This window comes from Megascapheus bottae, chromosome 7 (genome assembly GCF_031878675.1).
Source record: "Megascapheus bottae isolate mThoBot1 chromosome 7, mThoBot2.hap1, whole genome shotgun sequence".
NCBI lineage: Eukaryota > Metazoa > Chordata > Mammalia > Rodentia > Geomyidae > Megascapheus > Megascapheus bottae.
This window is the reverse complement of record NC_143515.1, coordinates 79207522-79232714: the sequence shown is the minus strand read 5'-3', so window position 1 is coordinate 79232714 and position 25193 is coordinate 79207522. Positions and strand designations below refer to the sequence as shown.

Below are 25193 nucleotides of genomic sequence, written 5' to 3'. Positions count from 1 at the left end.
TGTCATCATGACACCACAGAGAGTAGAGGCGGGGTCACGTTCATCCCGTCTCAAACAAAATCTCTACAACTATTTACAGTCTATGAAGTTAAAAGGTACTCAATTAATTGTAATCCACAATTGGTGACGTAGGAAGCTCAAGTAAAGGTGATTTACTGAATAAATATAATGTACACCAAAATAAAATAAAGTCTGTACACACATCCTAAAGATCACAGACAACGGGAGTCACAAGAAAAAAGCAGCAGAAACATAATCCATTTCCCTGAAGCACATGTAATCATGTGCATTCTGTGCAGTGTCTTATTCAAACGCTATGCATTGTATCACGGCACACCAACAACTACCTGTCTAAAGTAGCAGCTCACTATCACTAACGAACCACAAATACAAATCCTCGGTCCAGCACTGATCAAGTCACTACTGACTCATTAGGCCTTAGTTCTGTAACGTGAAAAGAGGGTGAACCCTGTCTGTGATGTAGTAAGAACGTAACTCTGTCTAGAATGGAATACAAAGCCTATGTATGACATAAAAATGGGAGTAGCCCTATTTACAACCGGAAGTGGGCGTAACCCTATGTGATATTAGAGGGGGTGTGACCTTCTCTATGATGCAATACAAGAGTGGGTGTGGTCCTGTCTGACATAAGTGGGTGTGGCTGTGTCTATGATATAATACAAAAGTAGGCATGACCCTGTCTGTGACATAATACTGAGAGTGGGGGATATGAGATGGCCCAGTCTATGACATGGTTATGAAAAGTGACAGGCATCAGGTCTTGAACTACTTGATCTCAAATAGTTCAGGTAAAAAAGTTCTCTAATCTGGCCGGGAGTTTGGCCTAGTGGTAGAGTGCTTGCCTAGCATGCATGAAGACCCAGGTTCAATTCCTTGGTACCACATACTTAGAAAAAGCCGGAAGTGGTGCTGAGGCTCAAGTGGTAGAGCTCTAGCCTTGAGGAAAATCCAAGGACAGTGCTCAGGCCCTGAGCTTAAGCCCAGGACTGGCAAAAAAAAAAAAAAAAAAAGTTCTCTAATCTGTAATTTTTAACTTTTCTCTAAGTGTAACATTTTCAAAATCAATGATTTTATTTTAAAGGCAACAAAGGAGGATAGACTTATGGTTTCAGAGTTAAAAACTTTGTAAACATGGGCTGGGAGTTTGGCCTAGTGGTAGAGTGCTTGCCTAGCATGCACGAAGACCAGGGTTCGATTCCTCGGTACTACATACATAGAAAAAAGCCGGAATTGGTGCTGTGGCTCAATGTGGCAGAGCTCTAGCCCTGAGAAAACCCAAGGACAGTGCTCAAGCCCTAAGTTCAAGGCCCAGGACTCGCAAAAAAAAAAAAAAAAAAAAAAAAAGCCCTCTGTAAGTTAGGAAGAAAACTTAAAAATCATGAACAAAAGGTTAGCAATTTCAATCACATTAAATAAGAACTTCATGCAACGGAATATTATTCAGTCTTTAAAAGGCAGGATAATCTGGGGCTGGGAGTTTGGCCTAGTGGTAGAGTGCTTGCCTTGCATGCACGAAGACCTGGGTTCGATTCCTCAGTACCACATACATAGAAAAAAGCTGGAAGTGGTAGAGCTCTAGCCTTGAGAAAGTCCAAGGACAGTGCTCAGGCCCTGAGCTGAAGCCCAGGACTGGCCAAAAAAAAAAAAAAAAAAAAAACAAAGCAAAAGGAAGGATATTCTGACACATGTGACAACGTGGATGAACTTTGACAAATCATGCTAAGCATATATGTGTGTGTGCACGGGCGTGTTACTCAAAACAGACAAACACTACGGGTTTCTGCCTATATCAGGTATCTACAATAGCTGAATTCATAAAAATAAAAAGCCAAGAAGCATTTTCTAGCCAACCACCAGTGGCTCATCCCTATAAGTAACCCTAGCTACTCAGAAGGCTGAGATCTGAGGACTGAAGTTCAAAGCCAGCCTGAGCAGAAAAGTCTGTGAGATGCTTATCTCTAACAAACTACCAGGGCAGAAAAAAAAAACAAAACCAACCAGAAGTAGGGATGTGGTTTATGTGGTAGAATGCTAACCTTGAGCACAAAGAGGCTCAGGGTCAGTGCCTAGATCCTGAGTGGGGGAGGGGAGAGGAGAGTATTTCCCTGGAGTGAATCACTTACAGATGATACAGTTACATTCTGCTAGAAGAAAAAGTTCCAGAAATCTGTTGTACAGCAACAGATTACTTACCACTGAACTAAATGATGAAAACTGGTGAGAATGGCATCTTTTTTGCTTTTTAGCACAACACACATAATTGCTGTTAAACTGAAGAAAAGCAAGAAAATAATAAGCCCAGTATTCCAGAAGTCAATCCTCTAGAATGATATCTAAAAGAAGCACACAGAAGCCTGAACTTTTCTTGAATTTCAAGTGTGGGAGTAGCTTGCATTATCCTCTAAAAGTGCATGTGGTTGTATTTATTCTCCTAAAAATCTGATTTTGAAATCAACTCCCCAGAAAATGGAGAATGTACTGGTACAAGAAAGACCTAAAAAGAAAGAACTATGGGGGGAGGAGGGAAAGCAAAAAAAAAACCAAAATTCCAATATTGTAACCTAAAATTCTGTTTTCTAAATGATAAGTCAATTTTTCCCATGGCAATTTACATTTGTCAATGATTATGATCAAATGTTATGCAACTCTGAAGGACTGCTAAATGATTTTTTTTTTTTTTTGGCCAGTCCAGGGGCTTCAGCCATAGCCTTAGCACTGTCCTTGAGCTTTCTCAAGGTTAGCACCCTACCACTTGAGCCACTTGAGCCACAGCACCACTTCTGACTTTTTCTGAGTGGTTTACTGGAGATAAGGGTACCACAGACTTTCTTGCTGTGGCTGCCTACCAACTACAATCCTCAGATCATAGCATCCCGAGAAGCTGGGATTACAGGAGTGAGCCATCAGCACCAGGCCTTGCTCTATCTATCTATTTATTTATGTATGCCAGTCCTGGGGCTTGTACTCAGGGCCTAAGCACTATCCTTGGGCTTTCTCAAGGCTAGAGTTCTGCCACTTGAGCCACAGCACCACTTCTGGCTTTCTGTACATGTGGTACTAAGGAATCAAACCCCAGTCTTCCTGCATGCTATGCAAGCACTCTACCGTTAGGCCACATTCCTGGTCCCTCTTTATATAAGGATCTATCAACATAGGAATTTTATTCATTAAACACTAGTTTCTCCACAGTAAAACACATATCACAGGGAATATTCAAGATGTGGTTATCCTGTTTGCCACCGTTCTTGAAGACATTATTTTAATTGCTATTGTTAAAACTTTTAACTATTTATATTAGTCCACTTGCTATTCTTGCTATTTACTTTTCCATATCATCGCTTGGTCTAAAAAGAATTAAGACAAATTCTCCATTTTTGACTCCCAAATCTATCTTCTTTTTATGATGACATTCATTTCCAACAATTATTCACTAACAAGGCAAATTAGCTATAATGACTAGTTTTTCCCCCCAAGGAACATACAGTCTAGTGTAATGCAGAAACAAGAAAATAATACTAAATCCAGTATGTTGGAAGTGTTATATACAGATGTCTGAAAATACTATTGGTAGAGCCGGGAGTTTGGCCTAGTGGTAGAGTGCTTTCCTAGCATGAACAAAGACCTGGGTTTGATTCCTCAGTACCACATACATAGAAAAGCCAGAAGTGGTACTATGGCTCAAGTGGTAGAGCCCTAGCCTTGAGAAAGCCCAAGGACTGTTCAAGCCCCGAGTTCAAGGCCCAGGACTGGCAAAAAAAAGAAAAAAATGTAAAGAAAATACTACCAGCTGACAGTTCCCTAACACCAACTTGGTTGCAAGCCCCTTACCAAGACAGCATGCTCAGAGGCCCTCGCCGCAGTCATCACTAGGGGGGTGTACCCCTCTGCTTTGTGAGCCCAAACTTTATTTACTTCCTTCTAAGGTAGTTCTCTGGTCCTTGGAAGATCACAGCGCCCCCATCCCATCCCACCCCTCAGCTTGCTGCTCCATCTGAGGACTGACTTGAATTGCAGTGCCTTGGACCCAGCAGCCTGTAGGCATTTGTTTCAGTATGTGTCAGTTTTTCAAGGGAAGCCCACAGGTGCCCTGCTCTGCCTATGCTGGGCAAATCACACCATTGAGGAGTGAAGTCTTAGGAGCTGTGCTGTCACAGACATCTAGGCCACACTCTCCAGCCCAGCTTTTCCTAGTAATGCTGACCACTGGATCCCTATCTATCTGACATAGCACTCTAATGCCTAGTCCAAATCAGGCATGAGAGTTTACCTAGAGCCCTGAAACTCTGACAATTACCTCCACTTCACCTTACGAGAGAACAGAAGCTCCCACATCTTAGAGCAGTTAGGTGACTCATTCCAAGTTTCTAAAGAAGCTATATCCTCACCACTGGAACCCACTGTGTCTCCTCAAGAAGAAAGTGACCCCCCAGATGCATAATCTATTCACCTTAAGCTCAAAGTTCAAATAGAAAATAGATGCTGATGCTAAAATAAGTTATTGGGCTGATCAAGAATATTCAGTTAGTCTGCTGCTGGGGGCTGGCTCATGCCCGTAACCCTAGCTACTCAAGGGCTGATATCTGAGGATCATGAGTTGAAGCCAGCTCAGGCAGGAAAGTCCATGAGACTCTTAAATCCAATAAACTTTTAGGACTCAGAAAAGCTGGAAGTGGCTCTGTGGCTCAAGTGGTACAGCACTAGCCTTGAGACAAAAAAAGCTTGGGTCCTAAGCCCCAGGACTGGTACCAAAAAAACAGAAAGAATATTCTGTTAGGTGTACAAAATGTGACCTTAAATAAATCACATAATCAGGCTCATAGCCCACGGACATATATAATCTCATAGACAAATACTGACTGAGTACCTACTGTGTAACACCAGGCATGCCAGTAAAAGCAAACACAAAACAAAGCCCTGCTCTCACAGAGGTTGGTTGTTTTTTTTTACTGGCAACACAGACAATAAGTGTTTGGATATATTACTATCAAAATATCTAGTATAACATCAGGTCAACTGAGAAGGGCACTCCAAGGTGCTGTGAGTCTCCAAAGTGACTGAGCAACAGGAACCGCAGGTGAAAAGGCCCTGGGGTGGGAACATGCTTGACCTAGTTCAGGAACTCTGTGAGAAGGACAGGGTTGATGAAATAGAAGGAAGAGAAAATAACTGAAGGTCAAGGCTAGGCGATTCAGGCCAAATCATTGCCTGACCAGGAATTCCTGGAGGGCTCCAAGCAAGGGAATGACTGGAGATAATTCACATGAAATGTCTGCCATCACTTCTTCACAACGTGTTCATTTCTACTTTCTTCTCCAAAACAGGAAATCAGGGAAGAGCAGGGCTTTTCCATTACTCGCAGAAACATGAGGACCTGCTAAGAGACAAAAACCAAATGGAATGTGCACACACACACAGCACCTGGTTACAAATGGCTGGAGGCAAGGCAGGCAGAGAGCAGCAGCAGAATAGAGACTGCACGTGAGCCTGCCCCTAGCTCCCTGAGCATCAGCGCCTGGTCCACCAGGGCCGCCTCTGCAGGAAGCCTAACTCTCAACACTAAAGGAACTGCCCAGAGTACAACTCAAAACCCACAAACACTGTAAGCAGAACAGCGACATTCTTTAGTGCTTCTAAGTTAAAACTCAGTACCATGTTTTTTAAAATGAACAATATCATACCATCACAAACATACATTCTATACAAACCCTTGCCAAATACCTGCAGAGGTAGGCCTCACCTTAGACACAGAGGCAGCAAAATCTAGTACCTGCACCCTAGTGACCACCACTGACCAGCAGCAGTTCAGCAATCACCCAGCTCAGCCAAGGCCAGAGGGGCAAGGAGGGGGCTGCAGCCTTTTGATAAAGCAATACCCAATCCATCCATCCAGACCTGGAAGACCCCAGGCCGGGAGAAAGCACTGCATCTGGACCAGAGCCAAGGCCCACCAAGCGGGCAGGCCCTATCACACCGGTGAACTAAGAAGTCAGGTCCCACAGAGCACAAAACTTCAGGAGGAACAAAGACATCGTCAGTGTGAAGCGGCATTGGCTGAAAAGAAAATCAAAGTTCCAGTAAGTGCTTAGAAACTTGTCATTTTCCATGCTGTCTCAAGTAAGCAAAGATACCCAAGTACATGTACCAAAGAAGCACCTAAGAAATTTACTGCCAAGTGAAAAACAAGGAACAACCCTGGGATAAGCTGACAGCTCTAAGGGACGGAATCCTGTCTGCTTCAGGAAGCAATTAACAAACTGCAAATCACTCTCAAAACAAAAGCTACCCCAAATTATATATGCAGTATGTTCCCAATTTTGTCTAAATATACATTCTTTTTAAAAGTTAACAAATTATTCTCTAGATGAATGTGGAGAAAGAGGAACCCTACTGCACTGCTGGTGGGAATATAAACTAGTACAACCACTCTAGAAGGCAGTTTGGAAGTTTCTTTAAAAAACTGAAAACAGACCTTCCCTATGATCCCGCCATACCACTCCTGGGCATATACCCTGAGCATCATAACCCAGGATATGACAAGAATACCTGCTCAGCCATGTTCATCTCTGCACTATTCACAATAGACAAATGATGGAAACAACCCAGATGCCCTATGGCAGATGAATGGATACAAGAAAGTGTGTGTGTGTGTGTGTGTGTAATGTAATTCTACATAGCCAACAGACAAGATACAATAATGGCATTCGCTGGGAATTGGATGAAATTAAAGCAAATCATGTTGAATGCGATGTCAAGACCAAAGGAACAAAAGGTGCATGGTCTCCTTGTTATGTGGATATTAGATCCAAACAGTACAAGAGAGGTGACTCAATATTTGGGTAGCCAAGGTTATGGACATGATCTTGTAGATATAAACACAACTACATAGACATAAAAATCTATGATGGGATGTATACTCTATAGACATGTTTTTATTACATAGATTAATATGTACCTATGACAAAGACTCAGCTTAAGTTTTAATTATGTTCTAAAATCTATGTGCCAGTGATTGTATATAGAGATTCCCTTCTTGAATCCTTCTTTGTTAAACATGACATGTGAAATATGATGCAAAAATCAATGTTAATAAAATCTTTAAAAAAAATAAAGGATAAGGACTACCAGAACAACAACAAAAAAGTTAACAAATTAGTCTCTAGACTAAAGGATAATGGGCAATTTTTACAATTTTTATATCCGATCTATTTTCTTTCATAATTTATACAATTAAGAAGCAATACATTCCCTTTTGTGTGTATGCCAGTCCTAGGATTTGAACAAGGGCTTGGGTACTGACCCTGAGCTTTTTTGCTCTAGCCTGGTGCTTGACCACTTGACCCACACCACCACGCCTGGCTTCCAAATTTTGGTGGCAAATTGGAGATAAGTCTCACAGATTTTCCTGCTCATGCTGGCTTCAAACCTCAAGCCTCAGATCTCAAGTAAGAATACAGGTGTGAGCCCCCAGCAGCACCTAGAAAATATTCTTAATTGACTAAAATATACAAACCAAATTTACTTTCATACTGTTATTAATGAAAACAAATGAAATGGAAATGTACACATGTCAATATTTATGAAAGAGAGTCCTACCCTAGGAAAAGAAGTGTAACTATGTAATTCCACCTCACTGATTAATTTACAGATGAAAGACATCTGATATTTGCTATGCTTTAGGTCTCGGCTTCACGACACCAAATGGCCTAATACATACTTAATGGTCACTTACAGCATTCCTAAATGTTTGGAGCTCAATGATCATTAAATGGCCTGAACTAAGCCAGGGACCAAGAGTGTGGATTAAGTGTGAGTGTGTGTCCCCAGCAAGTATGGGGACCAGAGAAGCCTAGCACTCTCGAGAGTGAGACAGGAGGCTAAGAATACAAGGCCAGCCTCGGGAACATGCTGCAGATATATAAGGAGATCTTGCAACAAGAAAAGTAACTAAAGAGCCTAATCTGGTTTGCAAAAATAAATCAATATGAAAAAGTCATCCATATTAACCAATTAGCATATTTTAAACATTAATTTTCAAATATATGTAAGTCATAGCCTATATTTAACTTCACATGCAAATTGTCTTTTATGATTTATATAATCTTTTTGGTGTCCTACCAGTTAAAATATAAACACATTTGCTATAGCAAAAATAAAAGACCATAGGGACTGGGAGTTTGGCCTAGTGCTGGAATGCTTGCCTGGCATGCATGAAGACCCAGGTTCGATTCCTCAGTACAACATACATAGAAAAAAGACAGAAGTGGTGCTGTGGCTCAAGTGGTAGAGCTCTAGCCTTGAGAAAGTCCAAGGACAGTGCTCAGGCTCTGAGCTCAAGCCCCAGGACTGACAAAAAAAAAAAAAAAAGATTAGATTATTTTAAGATTAGGTAAGTCTTATTTCATGCTCTTATTTGTAAGAACTTGATCTAATTTTTAATTTTTGTTAAAGTCACAAAAAATAGTCTTTTTTATGAAAAAACTTTATTTATGAACACTACATATCTTGCAAATTAAAGGCAAAACAGTTCTGCCATCTCAATTTTGTGGGAGAAAAAGAACTCTAAACCCATGCATAATAAAGAACATGTATGGAATAAGAAGAAAGGAAGATGTAAAGAATACTGGTGTCCAAAATACATCTTGTCCTAATTAAATCTGCAGTCAGTAGTCTTAATAACAATGTTTTCAGAAAAAATTCCTATTATATGGAATTTACCGAGGGAAACAAAATACTTACAGGAATGATTAAAGGACAATGTTGATCTATTTAGGAATGAAAAACAAATCTCTGAGAGTTGCTAGATAATATGGACCTTTAACTTAATGTTTAATTTATTCACTTATTTTTTGCCCAATCCAAAGGCCTGAAAGCAGGGTATGGGCACTGACCCTGAGCTATTCAGCTCACTCTGAGCCACAGATCCCAACTTTCTGGTGGTTAACTGGAGATAAAAGTCTGGGGATGTTTCCTGCCAGGGCTGTCTCTGAACCACGATCCTGAGATAACAGGCCTGAGCCACCAGAGCCCGGCAAATTACTTCATTTCACCTTCAGCATGATGGCCATCTGAAAGGTTCAATCTTCACCCTTCACACCTGGCCCTCAGTGATGCTCTCCTGTCAAACCCAGACACACACCAGCCAGCTCAGACACAATCTGTCCACCTTGTCCACAGAGCAGACTTGAAGTGTCTATCATTGTCTCAATACGATTATTTGTGAGAATATACAATATGATTACTCAAGTACCTGTTTTATTCTTGGAGAATTTTAGGAAATAGAGGGATGAAAAGCAGTAAATCTTCAAATGACGTATTCCAACACCACGAAACTCTAAAACTTTCCATTGTGGGGCAACCCCATCCCATGAGTATTTGATACCGAGAAACTGAACCCAGGTCTTTGGGCATGCTAGGCCAAGCACCCTACCACTAGGCCAAACTCCCCACCACCCTTCTACTTCTTTCTATTCCATTTCCTTGTAGTACCCTGTGGCCATAAAACAAGGGTGCCCCAAATGGAAAAAGAAGTGATATGTGTGTGCATTGATTGGCAGAGGACAATACAGATCTCCTTTCTCATTTTCTGCATGGCTGGGAACTCCCAAAATTCTCTAGTCTTCTTTACATCAGCTATAAATCAATGACATGAAAATTAACAAACCCCAGACTCAGCAAATGAGAAGAACACTCACACACACACATACACACAGGCACACACACTCTCCCTCTCCAGACTGACCTCAAGATTTCCTGTCTCAGCCTCCCAAGTGCTAGAATATAGAGAGATACGATATGCCACTATGTCTGGTTATCTGGCATTTCTTTATAGTGAGATCACTGAATTTTACAATCCATCTTACTGCATAAGATTAAACCAGTTTCCAAATCCTATATATAATTTAGCATGTGTGTGTCAACCTCTGCCACTAGTCTCTCTCATTCTCTCTGGCACCTCGTAACTACCATGTACTCTTTTTCTAATGAGATCAACAATTCTACATTCCACAGTATATATCCTTCTGTCTGGACTATTTCAACTAAATCCTCTGATTCCATCTATTGTTGCAAATAGCAGGTTTACATTCTATTTATTTATTTATTTATTTAGGCTTGGACTTAGGCCCTGAGCACTGTCCTTGGGCATTCATCAAGGCTAGCACTCTACCACTTGAGGCACAGCACCACTTCTGGCTTTTTCTGTGTATGTGGTACCAAGAAATCAAACCCAGGTCTTCGTGCATGCTAGGCAAGCACTCTACCACTAAGCCACACTCCCGGCCCAGTTTTCATTCTTTTAATGGCTAAATAGAATTTCCTTGGGTATAATGCCACATTTTCTTTACCCATTTATCAGTTGACAGGCAATTGGGATCTTCCTATTTTTAATTTTTGGGGCTGTTTTAATTCACATTCTCAGTAAACATGAATATGAAATGTTTCATTCCCTTTGGAATGAAATCTTACTACACAGTAGTAGTAAGATTGCTGGATCATAGCGGTGCCGTGGCTCACACCTATCTTCCTAGCTACTCAGGAGGCTGAGATCTGAGGGTCAAGGTCCAAAGCCAGCCCAGGCACAAAAGGACCTGAGACTCTTACCTCCAATTAACCTCTAGAAAACTGAAGTGGGGCTTGGGTCCAGAGTAGGGTGGTAGCTTTGAGCTGAGGAGCTCAGGGACAGCATCCAGGCCCAGGGGTATGGTAGCCTTAGCTGAGAGCTCAGGAACAGTGCCCAGGCTGAGTTCAAGCCCCATGCTGTTGTTGTTATTGTTGTTGTTTGGTCAGTCATGGGGCTTAAACTTGGCATTGCCTTTGAGCTCTTCAGCTTCTACCATTTGGGCCACAGCGCCTCTTCTAGTTTTCTGGTGGTTATTTGAAGGTAAGAGTCTTATGGTCTTTTGTGCCCAGGCTGGCTTTGAACCGCAATCCTCAGCTCTCAGTCTCTTGAGTACCTAGGATTACATGTGTGAGCCATGGGTGCACAGCTATCTAATTGTTTTGAGGACCGTAAATTTGTAACATCACCATCATCAAAAAATGTAAATGAAACCACAATGAGATAATGGGTAATAAATAATACTCATTATCAAAACACAAGGAAACAAGTGCTGGTGAGGACCAAGAGAGAACCCTCCCACCGCGGGCAGCTGGGAATGTGGACAGCCATGTGGACACAGATGTTTAACAAACTGGCCAGGTTAATAGCATATGTTGAAAATACATGGGTCTCTGTATGACCAGGAAGAGCAAGGCTGCCTACCATCTTGTACTGTTTATATAAATACTCTCTTCTCCACTTAAAAAACAAAAAGTCAGGGGCCAGGAGTTTGGCCTAGTGGTAGAGTGCTCGCCTAGCATACACTAAGACCCAGGTTTGATTCCTCGGTACCTCGTACATAGAAAAAAGTGGGAAGTGGTGCTGAGGCTCACATGGTAGAGCTCTAGCCTTGAGAAAGTCCAAGGACAGTGCATAGGCCCCGAGCTAAAGCCCAGGACTGCTCCCCCCCAAAATAAATAAATAAATAAATAAATAAATAAATACCCAAAAGTCAGAAGTGAAGGTGTAGCTCAAGTATTTAAGTGCTAGCCTTGAGCAAAAAAAGCCCAGAGATAGCACTCAGGCCCTGAGCTCAAGCCCCAGGACTGAGACATATACATACAAAGTCATATAATATGCTCATTATTTTCTAGAAACTTCTGCTTTCTGTAAATGCAAAAGGAAATCAATCCAAGACTAGCTTTTTAGAAGTATTCTAGTATTATTTTTCCTTCCTGCAATAGTTCCAACATTCTTTAATCTTTACTATTCCAAATAGGGCCTTTTAAACTTCTCAAACATTTCCTACCCAATCCCATATTCTTTTAAAAGCAAATTGCAGATTTTACAATCCTACGTAGTACAACTTTGAATCTATGCCAAAACCATCTAGAGACTTCGTATTTCTCCATTCCTTTATATTTCCTATACTTTATAAAGACAATAAATCTTCAAAAATTAATTTCACACACTTTTCAATAGTATTCTATATTCTGTTCTTCAAATTGTATTAGTACATCAGAATCACTATTTACATCTAATGGAAAGGCTAGAGCTCAATACATTGATGCCACGTTATTATATGGCTTTAAACATTTTCCAAAAACAAAAGGTAAAGATGTAATCAGCCTGACAACAAGAAATATAGAGGGAGTACAATTACAGCATTCAGGATTTTAATTTTTTACTAAGGAACACTTAACTACCTCCAAAAACAACAACAACAACAACAAAAAGCAAGTACTAACTGTATTTCCCTAAATACTAAAAACACCTCCCTCCCCAAGCACTAAGAAAATCTCCCATGCCGTCATGTGTAAGGAAACCAAGTATTGACTAAGGGTACCTCTTCAAGTACCAAGGGTAAATCCCCACGCTGTCCTCTCTGAAGAAAGCTAATAGTGCCTAAGAGCACCTCCCCATACTGTCATCTCTCTTCATCCTCTTGGCTCTACTCAGACATCAAAAGTCTCCATCACTTCTATTCTCGGGAAGTAGCTAATGTGAACAGCTGTGTCAGTCCTAGTATTAAAACAGACATTCTATCCTCCACAGTGCAGCATACTGAGAACTTAGCTTAAACTCCCAAGCCAAAATAGTTATCACAAAGTAAAATATTCCCACCAAAAATCAATACGCAATCAAGTAAAACTGAAAATATTGACAGGATTTATAAACCAATAAAGATATTTCCAAATTATTACCTTTATTCCATCCTAGCTAGACCGGCTTTTCAGTATCATATTCTATAAACTAAACCAATTAATAAGAATGGCTGGGAGCTCATGCCTGTAACCCTAGCTACTCAGGAGGCTGAGAACTGAGGTTCAAAGGCACCCTTGTCAGGAAAGTCTATGAGAATCTTATCTTCAATTAACCACCACAAAACCAGAAGTGGCACTGTAGCTAAAGTAGTAGAGCACTAGCCTTGAGCAGAAAAGCTCAAGGACAGCGCCCAGACCATGAGTTCAAGCCCGTTGATAGAGGTAGGAAAAAAAGAAAAAAAGAAAGAAAGAGAGAAAGAGAGAGAGAGAAAGAGAGGAGAGAAAGAAAGAGAAGAGAGAGAGAGAGAGAGAGAGAGAGAGAGAGAGAGAGAGAGAGAGAGAGAGAGAGAGAAGGGAGGGAGGGAGAATGGCTGCATTAAAAAAAAAGTAGTGTAATATTCCAACCTTCTACTTTAATGAGATTTAAATTTTCAAGATAATGTCCAAGATGTGACCTTCTCCAAATAAAAAGAACCAGTCAGATACAAAATAACCGGAAGCTTTTTTTCGGCCAATTAAAGGAAGAAATGATGAAATAATGAAACATAATATGGATTGTGTCTGCAGGTATTGCTTGACACAGCTTCATCTGTGACCTTGCTTGTCCTGCTGATTATAATCATTTGTCCATGTTCCTAAAGCCCTGAACTGAACAGTGCCCTTCACAACAGGCAGACCATCTAAGCTGTAATAGATACTGCTACCTAATACCTGGTGGCTAATAAGCTAGGACAGGCTTAGACATATTGTTAGGGATCCAATTTTTGCCACAATTTTTTTAATTCTATTCTTTTCATCCAGCTTTGGATGAAAAAAATCCAGTTTGGAGAGTGGCCTTAGTGGTAGAATGCTTGCCTAGCATGTAGGAAGCCATAGGTTACATTCCCTGGTATCACATTAAAAAAAAAAAAAGCCTCAAGTGGTACTGTGGCTCAAATGGAGAACACTAGCTTTGAGAAAGCCCAAGGACACTGCCTAGGCCCTGAGTTCAAGCCCCATGCCTAGCAAAAAAAAAAAAAAAAAACAGTTTTCCAGCTTCCTCATGCTAACATTCTTCTATATCATTAGCAAAGTGAGTGTGAGCTCTCCAGCTGCACACCACAGAGAAGGAATGCACCTCTCCTTATACTCACTTCTGATCCTCACCAGATGCCTCTGGGCATTTGAAATGGTTCATCAACCCCAATATCTGCTTAGAAGAGCAACACCTCACAATAAACAAGGACAATGTAATGTGAATCCTTGGTAATTTTCTGTTGACAACTAATTCCTTAAACTTTCACTGCTGGTCTCCACATTTATCTTGAAATTTAGTACTGTTAGGTTAAATACATTCTGGTTAATCACTACTTACTGAGTACCCAAGTAGACACATGGTTTTGAAACAGTTTACAAAAGGTGGAGGCCCTCTTTCCAGACTGTTTCAATAAGACAAATGTCACTTGATGTCTTTTATGTGTTTATGCCTCTAATTTAGTTTCAAAAAGAAGACTAAAGGAACCAGAATTTTGTTTATTTGCATAAACAAGAAAACATTTTAACACACAGGTAGCAACCATGTCAATGTAAATTGTTATGCATCAGCTCTATCTCTAATCTCTCACAAAGACATAGTATAGCACAGAAAACCTTCAAAACCTTACAGAAACTTCTTTGGGGTAGTGGATTACATCTCTGCCCAATTCAAGCAAGGTAAGCTGATCAGAAACGCGCTGTCCACCCAGTGGGTAGCCTGCTTTTCCTGGCTCCCAAGGACTCCTGGGAGCCCATCTGGAAGGATCAGCTGAGGACCCTCTTGCCCTCAAGAGGCTGCCCTAGCTCTGGGGAGATGGTAAGAAGCTGGATGGGCCCACCTATAGGGAGGGCCAGGACTATAAAAGTAGCAGTGCTTTGTTCTGTAAAGAAGGAAGAAACTCTGATGGGCTATATACTCTATAGACATGTTTTATTACATAGATTAATATGTATCTATGACATACAAACCCTCAGCTTAATTTTAATTATGTTCTAAAACCAAAGTGCCAGTGATTGTATACAGATTCCCTTCTCGAATACTTGTTTGTTAAACATGACATTTGAAATATGATGTAAGAATCAATGTTAATAAATTCTTTAATAATAAAAAAGGAAGAAACTATAATCTGAAGGCTTCCTTTGTCTAAATCTCTTGATTAAAATGCTGATAAAGCTTCTCTTCCCACTAGTGAGGCCTCTAGCTAAGAATACTGACATATCTTAGTTTCTTCTCAGATAATGTCATTACCTCCGCCTTCAAGATTCCTCAGTGTTTCACTTGTCACAACTCCTAGCATGCCACAAGAAAAGAAAACGGCTTCTCCGGCTGGCTTCTTCCTAATAAAGATCTGTGTGCTGTCCTTCAGTGACAAGGGCAGCTGCAGCACAGAGTGAGCTCTGGCCACGAGGCGCTGCTCCCCAGTCCCTAGCCCTCTAACCAGGTCCACTCCAGGAGGAAAACCAGGGTTGACTAGAAAAGACCCTGAACCCAGCTAGCAACCTCAGCAGTAGGGTCACCCTGGTTCAGAGCCACCCATTTTAGAGACAAGCAAATAAACCTACAAAAACCAGCAACCTGCCAAGAGCACGGAGACAAGTGACAATCATGTGTGAACCAGCCTGTGCCCACCATCATACTACACCACTTCCTCCAGACATATGCCAAGTCACGCCCAGCCTAAGCATGAGGGATACAAGGCCAGCTTGGTGAGGGGACTTGTAAACAAAAACTAAAACAAACTCTATAGGTGTGACCAGCGCAGATTAAAGTGAATGACAGGCATGAAGCCAGGGCCCAGAGCCCTTACCCACAAGAGCAAACAAGTTGCTGGAGCACATAAAAAATACCCATGTATGGGGCCGGGAGTTTGGCCTAGTGGTAGAGTGCTTGCCTAGCATGCATGAAGACCCTGGTTTGATTCCTCGGTACCACATACATAAAAAAAAAGCTGGAACTGGTGCTGAGGTTCAAGTGGTAGAGCTCTAGCCTTGAGAAAGTCCAAGGAAAGTGCTCAGGCCCTAAGCTCAAGCCCAGGACTGGCCAAAAAAAAAAAGAAAAAACCCATGTACACTGCTCCCACAGTGGAAAAGAAACCCACATTTGATGCGGAGTCCATGAGAATGGTCCCATTAGCTCCTAAGAAAGGCAAACCTGGATGACAGGCTGGTCAGGGTCCAGAACTGAGGAGCCAGGCAGGGCAGGGTACAGTTGTCTTTTGCTCTCAGTCTTTTCCCAGCATTGGCCTCATGATAGAATGCCACGGAGAGGCAGAATCATCTCTTTAAAGGGTTCCAAGTTATTTGCCCACTTGGAATGTGCAGGGCCCACAGAAGTATTATACATACTTAAGAGTCGATGTATCTCTCATACACAGACAAGAGTCCCAAAATAGAAGGGCAGTGACCGGCAAGAGGGGACACTTCTTACAGAGCTTCCTCAGACAGCACAGGATTTAGCTACATTTTGAAAAAGACTTACCAGGCCTAAAAGGCTGAGGAGGATTTCGAAGAAAATAGTTTAATCAGAGGGAGAGAGTTGGTAGGGAAATGTATTGAGAAAAGTTTACATAACTGAGCATGTAAGCTGCCGGGGGTAGAAAAATATTCCAGCTCACCACTCCTATGCATCTGGCCGTGGGCAACATCTTAACCTACTGGGAGACCCCGAAGGGTAATGGTCACTTCACTTGTGTTCAGTCAGGTAGACAATAACTTCACAACCAGTGTATCATTTGGGGAGATATTAAATGACCCTCTATCTTCTCTCTGTTTTATTCCACAACCTACAAAGCGGTACCCTGTCCTCTGAAGATCCGGGCCACTGCAGACACAAGAATGGGAGGAGAGCCACAGAGGGTCCCAACACCCCCCAGGCTTGCTCACGGAAAGCTGGCAGAGTTCCTCGACCAGAAGTGATAGCTCCTTCCCCACTGCCACACAGACTAGATCCACAGCTACCTGCCTGAGGTTCCTTCCATCAGATCAAGCACACGGCATGGAAACTGTCCCCTGCTGATGCTTCCCAAATTTGCCCTCAAGCCAGGGAGGCAAAGAACTCTCAAGGCAGAAAGGAAGCAGAAAACCCACTTTTAACTTCAACTTCAAAACTAGATTTTAATCTTACTTTAATCCCTGTGTGGGCATATAACTAAAACTAAGCTTTATATTTCCCCTTCTATAAAAAGAAAGACCCAGACTGAAAACGCAATTCATATGAACAGATGTTGTCAAAGGAAAAAACAAAATACAAATGCTTCATCATTTATGAAGGAGGAACTGTTCATCAAATACCTGAAGAGAGTCAGACTTTGCACAGATGTCATTATTTTAATCTCCACAATAACCTACAGGCGCACATTACTTATTGTGTACTTATCTTATTTTACAGATGAGAAAACTAAGACTTAAAGAAAATACAAAGAGACAAAGAGCCTGACATTGTATGGCTCCAAACCTAGTGATATGTCTCTATTACCCCGCTATGCCGCCACACTATCACTAATGAAGGAAAAGGAGATACAGAACCACCTGCATTAACAGCACCTTCCAGAACACACGGGGACCCTGCTCAACTGCTTTGGATTAAACAGGCAGTTTCAACTCTATTTCAGAAATGTCTTCAAAATTACCAGTCCATTTTCTTCCTCTAACTTTATACTAATATTATCTCCAAATTGATCCAGAAAAAAAAATTGGAATAGCTTACCAGTTAAAAATGAGAATTTTTTTTTTTTTTTTTTTTTTGCCAGTCCTGGGCCTTTAGAAATCAGGGCCTGAGCACTGTCCTTGGGCTTTCTCAGGGCTAGAGCTCTACCCTTGATCCACAGCATCACTTCCAGCTTAGCTTTTTTCTATGTACATGGTACCAAGGAATCTAACCTGGGTCTTTGTGCATGCTAGGCAAGCACTCTACCCCTAGGCCAAACTCCTGGCCCCTTGAAATGAGCATTTTAAAATCTAAGCCCAATATATATTTCACATAGGAAGAAACATTTCCCAAACTGTTCATGGATATAGGGTGATTCCAGTCACCCATGCCTTCCTGATTAGAAGGAATCTTGCACGAACTAATGGTGTTTCAGAGTTGTCTTCATGGCCATTGAGGCTCATTACAGGTATAAAAGCAGTTAAGGGACAAAAGAGCTAAGTATTTGTATCCTAAGACTTAAGGGTGGGCCATGTCCAGTCTGAGAATGTATAAGATCCTCATGTTTTCCCATATACGTGCAAGCTAGAATGAGCTTATAAACTTACAAGTTAACACGTTGGATGGTATGCAAGTATATACAAAAGGATTAACTGAAATATGGCAGATTCAAAGGAGAACTCAAACGGTTTAATTCCTTACAAAGGCAAAATCAAAGCTCAACAAAATAAACACCAGGAAGTAGGTACTTGAAAAGGGTGGGTGGATCAAGGGGAACCAACTCAACAAATGAAGAGATGGGCAAAATGCAGTGGAGAATTCAATGCTTATCTAACAATTTAAGAAGAGGGAGGGAAAGGGTGAGAAAGGATGGATGAGATTGTTGAACGGGTGACACTGATCAAGACCCATGGTGCTCATAAACAGCTCTGTTAAATGGCAACTCCTTTGTACAACTACTTGAAGACAATAAATATAAAAAAACCACTGGCACATGATGGAACAGAAATCCAAGCTACTTATTGGCTGCTAGAAGTATCTGCCTGTACCGATCATTTCATATGACCCTGAAATATTATAAATATCCAAATGGCCCCTGACAGACACCTATAATTAAATTATACATTCAAATGCAGACTTTAAAAACAAAAACAAAAATCTTGGTTTTACTGTACTTACTATCAATTTCTACTAAGAGTGTGTATATTCTTTAAATGCCTCTATATTTCTTTATCCGTAAAATTAAATTCTGATCATAGTTCATACCTTTAGGAAAATTTATTTTTTTGGTGGGTCATGGGGCTTGAACTCTGGGCGTGGGGGCTGTCCCTGAGCTCTTCATCTCCAGGCTACCACCCTACCCCTGGAGCCATAGCCCCACTTCTCATTATCTAGTGATTAATTGGAAATGAGAGTCTCAAGGTCTTTTGTGCCAGGGCTGGCTTTGAACCTTGATCCTCAGATCTCAGCCTCCTGGGTAGCTAGAATTATAGGCATGAGACACCACACCTGGCCTTTCGGAAAATTTATAAAGCTAACACTTTTGCTGGGCACCACTGGCTCAGGCCTATAATCCTATCTAGGTCTGAGAAACTTATTTCAAAGCCAGGAAAGATGGAGAGATTATATATCCAACTGACCAGCAAGAAATGCTAAGTAAAGTTGCAGTTCAAGTGCATTTCAAGTGCACTTGAATTTCAAGAACACCAGTCATGAGCACCAGCTATGAACAGAAAAAAAGAAAAAGAAAAAGGAAAGCCGGAAAGCCGTGCAAGAACTGGAAACCCCTGAGTTCTAGCTCCAGTATCAATACTGTGCACATGCACACATACACAACTGGTGTTTTAAACTAACTCTCCTCTGGTGACATAAAATCTAGTCACTGGTTGTTTACAGGAATGGCTGTTTAACTGATTCAACTGGCCAAAAAGGAAACAAGAACTCCTTTAATCTCCACACTTTTTTTTTCTTTTTCTTTTTTTTTTTTTTTTTTTTTTTTTTTGCCACTCCTGGGCTTGAGCTCAGGGCCTGAGCACTGTCCTTGGGTTTTTTCTCAAGACTAAAGCTCTACCACTTGAGTCTCAGCACCACTTCTGGCTCTACATATGTGGTACCAAGGAATCTAACCTGTGTCTTTGTGCATGCCAGGCAAGAACTCTACCACTAGGCCAAACTCCCAGCCCCTAACCTCCACATTTCTAAAATGCGCGCGCGCGCACACACACACACACACACACACTTACTTTTTATCTCTACAACCAGCACACAGGTAGAACTTTGGAAAGTTTTTGTTCGCACCTTTCCCTTTAAAAGATGTTGGCAGATCAGATTTTTTTTTTTTGCCAGTCCTGGGCTTGGGCTCAGGGCCTGAGTACTGTCCTTGGACTTCCTCAAGGCTAGCACTCTGCCACCTGAGCCTCAGCACCACTTCCGGCTTTTTTTTTTTTTTGCTATGTATGTAGTACAGAGGAATCAAACCTGGGTCTTCCTGCATGCTAGGCAAGCACTCTACCACTAGGCCAAACTCCAGGAACCACAGCAGATCAGATTTAAAACAAAAATATTACCAAAGAATTTAAAATAAACTATAATTGACCTTTCATGCAAATACTTAATCTCATATACACACATGAAGTTCAGTTGAAGCTTTGAATTTCATGTTTTAATGTGTTGAGGACTTAAATAACATAATAAATGTGTTTTTAAAATTGTCACATGTGGCCAGGCACGGTGGCTCATGCCTGTAATCCTAGCTACTCAGGAGGCTGAGATCTGAGGATCAAGGTTCAAAGCCAGCCTGGGCACTAAAGAACCTGAGACTCTTATCTACAATTAACCTCTAGAAAATGGGAAGTGAGGTTTGGCTCAAGGGTAGGGCAGTAACCTTGAGCTGAAGAGCTTAGGGACAGCGCCCAGGCCAAGCTCAAGCCCATGAGCCACAAAAAAAAAAAAAAAAAAAAAAAAAGTCACATGTGAAGGCAGTTTGGAGGTTTCTTAAAGAAAACAGACCTTCTCTACAATCCCACCATACCATTCCTGGGCATCTATCCTGAGCATCATAACCCAGGTATGATAAGGACACGTGCTCAGCCATGTTCATCTCTGCACTATTCACAATAGCCAAGTGATGGAAACAACCCAGATACCCCACTACAGATGAATGGACACAAAAAATGTGGTACATATATACAATGGAATTCTATATAGCCAACAGACAAGATAAAATAATGACAGTCACTGGGAAGTGGTTGAAATTAGAGCAATTCACGTTGAGTGAGATAGGTCAAGACCAAAGGAACAAAAGGTACATGGTATCCTTAATGTGTAGATATTAAATCCAAACAGTACAAGACAGATGACTCAATGTTTGGGTACCCAAGGTTATAGACATGGTCTTTGGAGATATAAACATAACTACATAGACATAAAAATCTATGATGGGCTATATACTCTATAGACATAATGTTTTTATTACATAGATTAATATGTATCTATGACATACAAAGACTCAGCTTAATTTTAATTATGTTCTAAACTCTATGTACCAGTGATTGTATATAGAGATTCCCTTCTTGAATCCTTGTTTGTTAAACATGACATTTGAAATATGAGGTCAATGTTAATTCTTTAATAAAAAATTGTCACGTTAGGCACTGTAAATACTTTCTGAACTTACAGTTTTAGTAACTGAAAACAGTCCTTCCTACTTACCACATTATTCTTTTCACCCTTTTCCAAGCCTTTCTAATTATTTCCTTCTTCCCTTTCCTTCTCCCCCTAGAGTTGGGAACACTATCTCTAAAATAATGAGCCCCGTCTTAAAATAGAACTGTTCAACAACTCACCCCTAATCAACCCTCTGTCTAACATGCCATTCTAGATATCACATCACCACAGTAATCTACTCTTGTTTCATACTAGTAATTACGTTATCACCAAAACTGATGAAAGAAAATGGTTAGAGGATGAAGAACAGCTAGAGCAAACAACAACTTTACCTGATAGGCCAGAGGTAGGCAAATCAGACATAATGGATGTGATTATGGGGGGGGGGGGTGTGATGAACTCAAGAGTCTGGGTGCTATCCCTAAGCTTTTCTGTTCAAAGTTAGTGCTTGAGCCACAGTTCCAGCTCCATTAGCCACAGCTCTACTTCCATCTTTCTGGTGGTTAATTAGACATTAGAGTCTCTCAATCGCCCTGCCTCAGCTGGCTTCAAACCAAGATCCTCAGATCTCAGTCTCCTTAAGTGGTGTGAGCCACTAGCACCCAGCTAATAAAGGTGTTAAAAAGTGTTTTTTTAAGGTTTATCTGAAACATTACTCCTTGTTTCATTCTGTACTTGCTTTGGAGTCTTCAAAGTCCACCAATATTAGCAACTAACACAATACATAATTTTTCCAGATAATATCTAATATCTCCTAGATCTGATCCTTTTGGGGGGATGGGGGGTTATCAGATTTTACTTACTCTAATAACCACACCCTACAAATAAAATTTCCAGAAAGCAAGGCCTAGAAGGAGGAAACATCAAAGGCTAGATATTTCCTATAAGCATCTGGTCATCTCACTCAATACTAAATTTTCTATTTTTATTTAAATTGAAAGCCTACTGAAAAACACGATGGCTACTTCAAGGTCACTCTGAAATCTTCATTAAGATTTAACAATCCCAGAGTCCAAGACAAGATCTTTGCTCTTTTTCCTTTCCTTCCCTCAGCCTACTGCACAATCCTTCCTTTTCCTGCTACCTGGCAGTGCAAGGTGTGCTCCACTGATGTACACAAGCCAATAATTTCTATCACCTCATATGCTCCACCCACCCCTATTACACAGTTCTTCAAACAACGCTTTTATAATTTCCTAAGATTCCAAATCATTGGTAATTAGCATAGCCAAATTAATACACTAACACGTTATCATTTTACCCTTCTCATTCCCTAAACTGTCTTTTTCCTATTGAATCACACTAGTCTCACACAACCAGTTCTTAAGCTTCCACTCAACTTGGACTCAGTTATTTACACATATAAAATGTTTCTGTTTCGCTCTATTTTAACATGGCTGACTATTCACCTAATTTTTTGTTTATTCCGTCTCAGTAATAAAAAGAGTCAAGTCTTTGATGTTTTAAAGGAATAATTTGGCACCATAAAAAGTTAAGGCTCAGGGGAGGTAAATGGGGACAAAAGCATGAGAATGTGTGTGAAGTAATGCACCTTCCATCTGGCAAATATAACTGTAACCCTTCTATTAATTACAATAAGAAAGATGGATACAGTTTTTAAAAAGTTAAGTCTCATGCGGTAGTAATCCAATAACACTTAAGACTTGCTTAAGCAGAAAAACAACCCAAAATATAGACAAATGGCCATACAAATTAAGTCTAAACACATTTTTGAGTAGTTTCAAGAAAATGCAATTTCCTTTTTAGTGACTAGTAAAGAAGATTAAAAAAAAAAAGTGCTGCCAGTTGCGGTGGCTCACACCTGTAATCCTAGCTACTCAGAAGGCTCAGATCTGAAGACTGCGGTTCAAAGCCAGCCCAGGCACTAAAGAACATGAGACTCTTCTCTCCAATCAACCATTAGAAAAAAAAAAGGGGACGTGGGGCTGAGGGTCAAGGAGTAGGGTGGTAGAGCTGAGAGCTCAAGAACGGTGCTCCCAGGCCCAAAGTTCAAGCCCCATGACCCACAAAAAGTAAATAAATAAATAAAAATAACAAAGAAGTGTCACTTTCCCTTGACTCCCTCTTGCTGATTTCAGTACAGGAAAGCACCTTCTTTGGATAGCCCAGGTATACATATGAGTTCACTAATACGAAATCGCTGTTAAAATTCCAGGTACTAACAAAGTTAAAAAAAAAAAATCATGATGGAGTAGTCTGGGTCAGGTAACGAGGCCAGTCTCCCTGGAAGAGAGAGAGGGATCAACCTGTACTTCCTGGCTTCTCCCGGACTGGACCCGCCCAGCAGGCACCCGGGCGGCTCCGGGTCTGCGGGCCAGGCCCGCGGAGGTTGTGCCCTGCACTTCAACTTGGAGACCACACGGTCGCGCCGTGGCGACCCCGACCCTTAGGACTGGTCCAGGGACGGCCACGGGGTGGAACGCACGAGGAACTCCCCTGACTCCGCATCCCGGCTCCAGATGCGTGGAGCGCCACAGTTGTGAGTGAGCTGCGCGCGCCGGAGGCCGGGGTCGACCCAGGGAGGAATCCTATATAAACACACATGGATTCCATACTCCTTCCACGTACTCGGACCGGGCGGGACGCGGCCCGCGCGGGAGGGTCACGCGGGAGGGTCAGGCCGTCCCGCCGCGCCCGGCGCCCGGCTGCGCGCGGTCGGGGTTCAGCCCGACCCCGGGCGACGTCCCGCCGCCCCCGCCGCGGCTCCGCGCGCCCGGGGCCATCATTTCCCTAGCCGCTCACCTCGGGCCCCGGGCTGCAGCGATCACGCCGACACCGCCAGCCACTTCCCCACGCAGGACAAGATACTTCCAAACTTTCTTCTCGGGGTAAAAAAATGGCGCGGCTCTTCCCACCACCACACTCCGGTGCAGCCCCCGCGGCCCTCTCGACTGCCGGACGCGGCTGGCCTGCTTTCCACGCCAGCCTCCCCGGCCGGCGCCAGCGGCTCCGCGGGCAGGGCGCGGGGATGGCACGCGCGCTAGCGAGCGTGGCGCGGGGAACTCGCTCCGACTTTTCCTCCTCACCTCTCGCCTTCCCCGCACTGTCGCCTCCCGAGAAAGCCACGCTCAACTGTCCCCCCCCGGCGGGGGCGCCGGCGCGGCCCCCTCCACCCCGCGGTCCCGGGCACCGGGCGCCCAGACCACCCACGGCCCGCCCGGACGCCGCGCAGCCCTCGCCCGGGCCCCCTCCGCTTCCGGGGCCGGGGCCGCGGGACTCCGCGGGTCCCAGCGCCCGGTGGCGGGGCAGCGCCCGCATGCACACGCGCACGTCCGTGCGGGGAGCTCGCCCCGGCCGGCTGGCGGCCGCCCGCCCGCGCCCACCCCCGCCCGGGGCCGCGATGGGGGGCTGGGCGAGCACGCCGGGCACGGAGGCAGACTGGCAGCCGCGCGGGGGGACAATGACAGCCCGCCGCCCCCTCCCGGCCCGGCGGCGGCGGAGCGGCCCCAGCCCCCACCCCCGCTCCGGCGCGGGCACCGCGGCCGGCGGCGCCCGGGCGGCCAGGGTGCGCAGCCCGGGTACCTGGTCGATGGGCAGCTGCACGGCGTTGCTGAGGGGCTGCAGCAGGGTGGAGCCCGTGGTGCTGGTGGTGGCCATGGCCGGGCCTAGGCGCTGCGCCGCTCCCCGCTCGCGCTGTGCCGGGAGGATGGGGATGCAGCGGCGCGCCCGCCCCTGGGCCGCCCGCGGTCGGAGAGCCGCGCGGGGAGGGCCGGGGAGGGGCCGGGGGCGGCGCCCGGCTCGCCCCGCCCGCCGCCACCCCCGCCCCCGTCCGCAGGCCCGCGCCCGCCGCCTCCTCCGGCAGCCGCGCGGTCCGGGCCGCCGCCGCTGCCCCCGCCGCATCCCCCGCCCCCCGACTTCCAGCAGCTTCCACCGCCCCCTCCCCACCTCGCGCGCTCTCGAGCCAGACAGCCCCGCGGCCCAATCGCGAGGCGGCGCCCCGACGCCCTCAGCCAATCAGAGGCCGCCTGCCGCGCCGCGCCCCTCCTCCGTGCCCAGGACCCGGGTGAGGGGCCGCGGCGGGACC

General features: G+C 43.5%; 1 protein-coding gene across 1 annotated transcript in view; it reads right to left on the bottom strand.

Moving 5' to 3' along the window:
- Positions 1–24785, bottom strand: part of Mboat2 (membrane bound glycerophospholipid O-acyltransferase 2) — a 121641-nt gene extending 96856 nt beyond the window's left edge. Inside the window, exon 1 of the mRNA XM_090337483.1 lies at positions 24692–24785. Within this exon, the coding sequence (XP_090193609.1) occupies positions 24692–24766 (75 nt within the window). The 5' untranslated portion in view covers positions 24767–24785. The remainder of the gene's footprint in view (positions 1–24691) is intronic.
- Between the last annotated feature and the right edge of the window lie 408 nt (positions 24786–25193).